Source organism: Strongylocentrotus purpuratus, unplaced genomic scaffold (assembly GCF_000002235.5).
Source record: "Strongylocentrotus purpuratus isolate Spur 01 unplaced genomic scaffold, Spur_5.0 spur5_scaffold_8, whole genome shotgun sequence".
Lineage (NCBI taxonomy): Eukaryota > Metazoa > Echinodermata > Echinoidea > Camarodonta > Strongylocentrotidae > Strongylocentrotus > Strongylocentrotus purpuratus.
In genome coordinates this window covers 27,031,130-27,037,421 of record NW_022145614.1, presented here as the reverse complement: position 1 = coordinate 27,037,421, position 6,292 = coordinate 27,031,130, and the positions used below count along the sequence as shown (strand labels likewise).

The 6,292-nt window shown below is 42.2% G+C and overlaps 1 protein-coding gene across 1 annotated transcript; it reads left to right on the top strand.

Moving 5' to 3' along the window:
- Nucleotides 1-263: 263 nt before the first annotated feature.
- LOC105439705 (DNA translocase FtsK-like) lies at nt 264-770 on the top strand. The gene has a single exon (XM_011668985.1). The coding sequence runs from the start codon at nt 264-266 to the stop codon at nt 768-770; it is 507 nt and encodes a 168-aa protein (XP_011667287.1).
- The last annotated feature ends 5,522 nt before the right edge of the window (nt 771-6,292 follow it).

The following is a 6,292-nucleotide window of genomic DNA, read 5'->3' as shown; positions in this document are numbered from 1 at the left end:
AGCCCAGAAGACTAACAGCACACAAGTCCAAAAGCACATGAGACCGACAGCCCAGGAGACTAACATCACACAAGGCCAAAAGCCTATGAGACCGACAACCAAGGAGACAAACAGCACACAAGGCATATGGGACCGACAGCCCAGGAGACTAACAGCACACAAGGCCAAAAGCCTATGCGACCGACAGCCCAGGCGACTAACAGCACACAAGGCCAACAGCCTATGAGACTAACAGCACACAAGTCCAAAAGCCTATGCGACCGATGGTCCATGACGCTAATAACCCTCGCAACCGACAGCGAACAAGATCGACAGCCCATGAGAACAGCCAACGATTCCGACAACTCAAACGACCAACAGCCTGCGTGGCCGACAACCCAAACGACCAACAGCCTGCGAGGCCGACAACCCAAGCGACCAACATCCTACGAGGCCGACAACCCAAACGACCGACAGCCTATGAGACCGACAACCCAAACGACCAACAGCCTGCGAGGCCGACAACCCAAGCGGCCAACATCCTACGAGGCCGACAACCCAAACGACCTACAGCCTATGAGACCGACAACCGTAAACGACCAACAGCCTGCGTGGCCGACAACCCAAACGACCAACAGCCTGCGAGGCCGACAACCCAAACGACCGACAGCCTACGAGGCCGACAACCTAAACGACCGACAGCCTACGAGGCCGACAACCCAAATTACCGACAGCCTACGAGGCCGATAACCCAAACGACCAACAGCCTACGAGGCCGACAACCCATATGACCAACAGCCTGCGAGACCGACAACCCAAACGACCGACATCCTACGAGGCCGACAACCCAAACTACCAACAGCCTACGGGGCCGACAACCCAAACGACCGATAGCCTACGAGACCGAAAGCTCAATTTCATGTGAATGACATGTCAATGTTCACGCTGGGTCTTCTGACATCTATTCTTATGGTTCAGTCCTTGACGGTCTCTTGGGCTATCGGTCTAGTTACATGGGCTGTCCAGCGTGCAACAAACCAAGCGCCATTGTCCTAAATCTACGGGTATGACTATAGCTGCTCCAATTTTCTGTCACACCTTACCACAACCTATAAAATTTAATGATGCTGTTTACAAGTGAGATTAAACGTTTTGGGTGTATCAAATTAATGATCGGGACCTGTGTGATTCTAATTTAAGAAATCGTAAATATAAATTATGCAGGCTGCTGTTCACTTGTGTAGACACGATGCCATTGAAGCTGAAGTCTTTTAAGGACATCTTTGATAATAAATTGTCTTTGAACCAATTTCGTTTTTTTTTCTTTCTTTCTTTTCTTTCTTCATTTCTTTTAAATTTCTGTTAAATAATCAAAATGGCGCAGCTACAGGATGGACAAGGGGAAATGCCCCCTTACCGCCCCCATTGACGAAAATAAAAAGGGGAGAAGAAAAGAGAGATTAAGAGATATTTTTAACAAGGAATAAATGGTAATGTGAAGGGGAAAAAAAAGAATATAGTCATGACCCTCTGTCGCACATCGCATTCTCCCCTCACCCTATCATCTTGTACTATTGCATACCATCCATCTAGTAAGGCAATCGCCACCCCCCCCCCCCCCAGCCAAGCCGACATCAATGCCCCATGCAGTTTAATTTTATCCACAGAAAGTCAACAATCTTCAGGTTCTGAACATCAAAATGAACGTCAGCACGAGTGAAGGGAGCGATTTCAGACATGTTTTCACTTTCATTGAAGTGGTTTTCTTTGACCTACATACAAGAAGTCACTATTACCTAAATTATCTGGCTATCTTTCGGCTATCTTTTGGATAGTGTCTCATAAGATGGATATATATTGAAAGATTGAACAAAACACAATTTGTCACAACAACAAAAATGAGTTAATTTGTATAATAAAATGGCATTGGTAGTCTCATAAGTATGTGACTAGATATTAAAAAAACGACGCTTAAAGAAGCCCCTTAAGAGATTTTGACTAATAACAAATAGCAGTAAAATACAAGAATTTAAATATCGTTAAATTCTAAGGCTGTTAGAATATTGCATTGCTTATGACCTTAAAAATGACAAGTCATACATAAACAATTCTTCGAACGCTATAAAAAAAAAAATTGGCCATGGCAAGTATCGGCAATTTATACGCGCGGTCTTGAACCGAACAACATAACAATCTTGTCATATAATCTGGATTAAAAGTGTTATTCATAGTACATGTATATATATTGTTATCATTGCTAAACATAAGACCCCAGTCACAGGCGATCTTTCTTTTACAATCTGGTAAAAAGGCTTGGTCACATTTCCTTCTCTGATCGCGGCTGAATTCGTCTCGATTCGGGGAGGCGCAACGATGATTTAGAAATTTGCCGTTGCGAGTCCACGAATCGGGACGATCTGCCCGATTCGCAAAGTAGCTTCCTGGTAGTACTATGTCCCATTTGCAGGCCTAACCAATGAAAATGTTTATTCTAACGGCATTTGAGAGATAAAATTGATTTAGAACTTCCCTCAAACGAAAGGGCTTGAAAATAGCTTTTAGTGGGAAGATAACGAGCATTACTTGTCGAATCGACTTTAGTGATTGCAATCATAATAGTAATAGTCTGATTTTCAGACTCTTGTACCGAATGGTCGTACGTTTTGTGTTGCGTAAAAAGTCAATCAGTTTATAATTTTTGCCATTACAGGAAGTGGGTTATTGATGTAGACAAATGCTCATGTTCCTTTACAGGTCATTTTTTATGTAATGTTATTACTAATGGAAAAAAGTCAGTCGGTCACTCCATAGTGTCTGACAGAGAAGTCTGGATAGTAAACGGGTTTCCTTGCTACAGAATTTGCTTTTAGGTGCAAATGGGACATAGAATTATCAAGAACGAATAAGAATGAATCAGATATAAGAAGAACGAAGCAGATCACCCAAGGCGTCTATCTCGCTCCATGGATGTCAGATCGTTGTAATCCCCCATCCCCCCCCCCAAAAAAAAAAAATTAAATCGCCCTCAAGACCGCAACGGACCACATTAGGTACATTAGGGAGTAGGGCCCATTGTCTCCGGGGCGCTAGACTTTTGCAGTAACATTTTGAGGTCTAGGTCGAGGGGCGTACAGTAGATCCCGGTACGGATAATGGGAGTTGGTCTAAAACCCGCCCCCCCCCCCCACCCCCACACCCACTCCGGGAAAGGAGGGACCGCATTTATGTTCCAAAAATATCCGGAAAAGGGGTACTTTTCACGTAACCAAAGTCCGGCTCGTATACGCACAAAAAATCGGCCCGTATTGACTTTACACACCTGACTTAGGGGGGTGCTTTCAAAGGGAGGGAACATGCATACGCGTACCCTAAATAACACTGAGTAGGGGGGGGGGGGGTCGAAAACCACAAAAAAAAAAGAACTCTCCTCCTGCGACCCCACCCTACCCCTCTCCCCTTTGGATCCGCCACTTACGGGAGTGACTGAAGCTCAGACAACTGACGCCACGAGAAAATCACGTGACCAAACTAGGCAATCAATCTTAATGGCTGGCGTCATTCACATCGGGGGCAAGTTCTTTGTTTTACGACGTCAAGGTAGTATTTCACTTTGAGGGGAAGGGGTTTGGGGGCCTTGGCACGCGATCGGAAGTTTGATGGACAGGAAGAATAAAAAAGATACACCTAGTGAGTAAAAGAAAGTTTCAAAATTATCTACAAAGATATTTTGTAGATTATTGCGGGACTTGCGGTCATGTTTTTCTACGCCCATTGCACACGAGGCGTTGAGGAAAACAGTTTACCAGTGAACAAATATTTATGAAGTAAGCCTAGTAATCAAACGCAACGATTGCACTGTACTTTGCATTGAACTTGCTTACAATGTAACTCTCACACGGGGCACCAAAAGGGCTGACACAGTCCGGGGGAGGGTGCTGACGCAGCCCTGTGTCAGCGAAATGGGGCTAAATTTGTATAAAAGTGGCGTATCCAACATAGCATAGCGTTGGCGTTCGCTTCTAAATGATATTTTTAAAAATATCTTTTTTGCACCTCCTCAAATACTCGCAACTTACGGATACAATATATATAGAAAAAAAATCGGAAAATAGTAATCGCTCCGCGGTAAATTTCTTAGCTAACCCAATCCCAAACTACAACCCTGTGCAAAAAAAACTCATCTTCACACTAGTTCTACGCATAGCCTAAGACCTGACTCGACAAAATAGATTCTGGAGCAGTAATGTTGTCAAAGCAACTTAATTTTTGTACATAAGTCTTGTAGTTGTTGCGTTTAAGACTGTATGTCATAGAGTTATATGCTGAAATTCTGAGGTGAGAAACACGTGTACTACGCGACAAACCAGTCAGGATTAACTGTTAAATAGTTTATATCGCAATCTGTGGTGCCTGCCGGTAGACAAACGAGCTTTGACTTAAAACAACATACCAGCATTTAGATATCAGATTCATTGGCAATCTGAGGTATACGACACCGACCAGGCGACAGGCATATCATATCGCAGAGATATTATTGCACCTGTCTATCAAAACACCTCTCTATGTACCCCCCCCCCCTTTGTCTCTCTCTCTCTCTCTCTCTCTCCCTTCCTCCCTCTCTCTCTCTCTCCCTCTCTCCCTCCCTCCCTCCCTCTCTCTCTTTCTCTCTCTCATCGTTTGCCTACTTCCCCAATCTCTCCCTCCTTCTCTCATTTTCTCCTATCTCTTTCTCTGTCCCTGTATTATAATTTTATTTTATATAACCTTCTCTCTCTCTCTTTCTCTCTCTCTCTCTCTGCTTAAATCTATATTAGCATTCAGTATTTGTTACTCCTCCCATAATAATAAGTTCTCCACGCTTCATGAACATTTCCTACTGCTCATTAATTTTTTGTAAAGGCGATTCAAACTTCATAATTCTTTGAAAAGAAAGATATGGAAATATAGACAGACAAAATTAGAATATAAAAACAGAAAAGGAGGACGAAATACATGAGTCATGGTGATTTTGTAGAGCAATAGATAGCTACTTAATAACAGCGCTGTCCTTCACAGAACAGTACAAGTAATAACATTTGATTGTGATGTATTCAAATATCAAATATCATGCTGCTGTAAATATGTCCTGAACCATTTATGATAATTTCAAGCTTGACACAATTTTATTGATTTTTTAAAATATTAATTGACCTGCTTTAAACAATGGCGATATCCAAACAATGAACATGTCACCATGACATGGTAATATGGGCTTATATCGTCTTGCTTCAGAGACGAAAATGGTGGAGTCTTCATAGCCTGTGTATATTTGATTTGATTTTATTTTATTAGATAGATTTCTTCAATGGGATCCTACCTTTTTATTAACAAGCATGATACTTTGAAAATGACACCATATAAATTGATTTCTTCTTCTAGAGTTTGAAGAAGATTGTGCCTGTTTGGAAGTGGCAATCGACGTAGAATTTAACTACGTTTTGCTTATTACCCTCTTTCATTTTTGTCTCTTTCCTATTTAATTTTTGTCTTCTCATTCTTCTCTCCTCTCTCCTCCTCCCCCTTCTCCCCCATTTCTTCTTATTCTTATCCATTTTCTTCTTCTTCTTCTTCTTCTACTTCATCTTTTTCGCCATTCTCGTTTTCTTCATCTTCTTCTTCGTTTTCTTCTTCGTCTTATTCTTCATATTCGTCTTCACTCCATTTTCTTTGCTACGAGTTTGTTCATATTATTTCCTCCTTCGTCCCCCTTGTCTTAATACTACTACTACTACTAATAATAATAGCGGGTGCTGTCTTGTATAGCGCTCATGTCTGACAATCTTGACACTACTGGCGCCCACAGTTATTACCCCGGCTTTAGCATGGCTGCCATTCTGACGCTCTAGCATTTCAAGGAATTATTTCCTACCAGGTACCCATTAACCTCACCTGGGTAGAGTGCGGCAAATGTAGATAAATGCCTTGCCAAAGGACTCTATAGTGCCTTGGCGGGACTCGCACCGCAAACCATGAGATTCACAGTCCAGTGACTTATCCACTACACCACTACACCTTTACTATAATTGCCCCCCCCCCTCCCTCCTGCAGCTGACGGCTGGTGTTTTTCTGAAATTTCCTCATTATTCTTTTCCCTATATCTGCTAGCTTCTCTGTATCTGTTCTCCTCGCTATCAATAGCAAAAGTAAAATGCTAAATTGCTACTGAAAAAATTATCTATACAATATTTTGTACCCAATCCTTGCATTTTCTCACGGTCTGACTCGCTATTAATTTTCAGGAAGGACCTTGTTCGAAAGTAACAAAAAAAGTTAA

Excerpts from the sequence above, each read along its gene's own strand:
- LOC105439705 (XM_011668985.1), top strand. The coding sequence starts at position 264 with ATGGTCCATGACGCTAATAACCCTCGCAACCGACAGCGAACAAGATCG.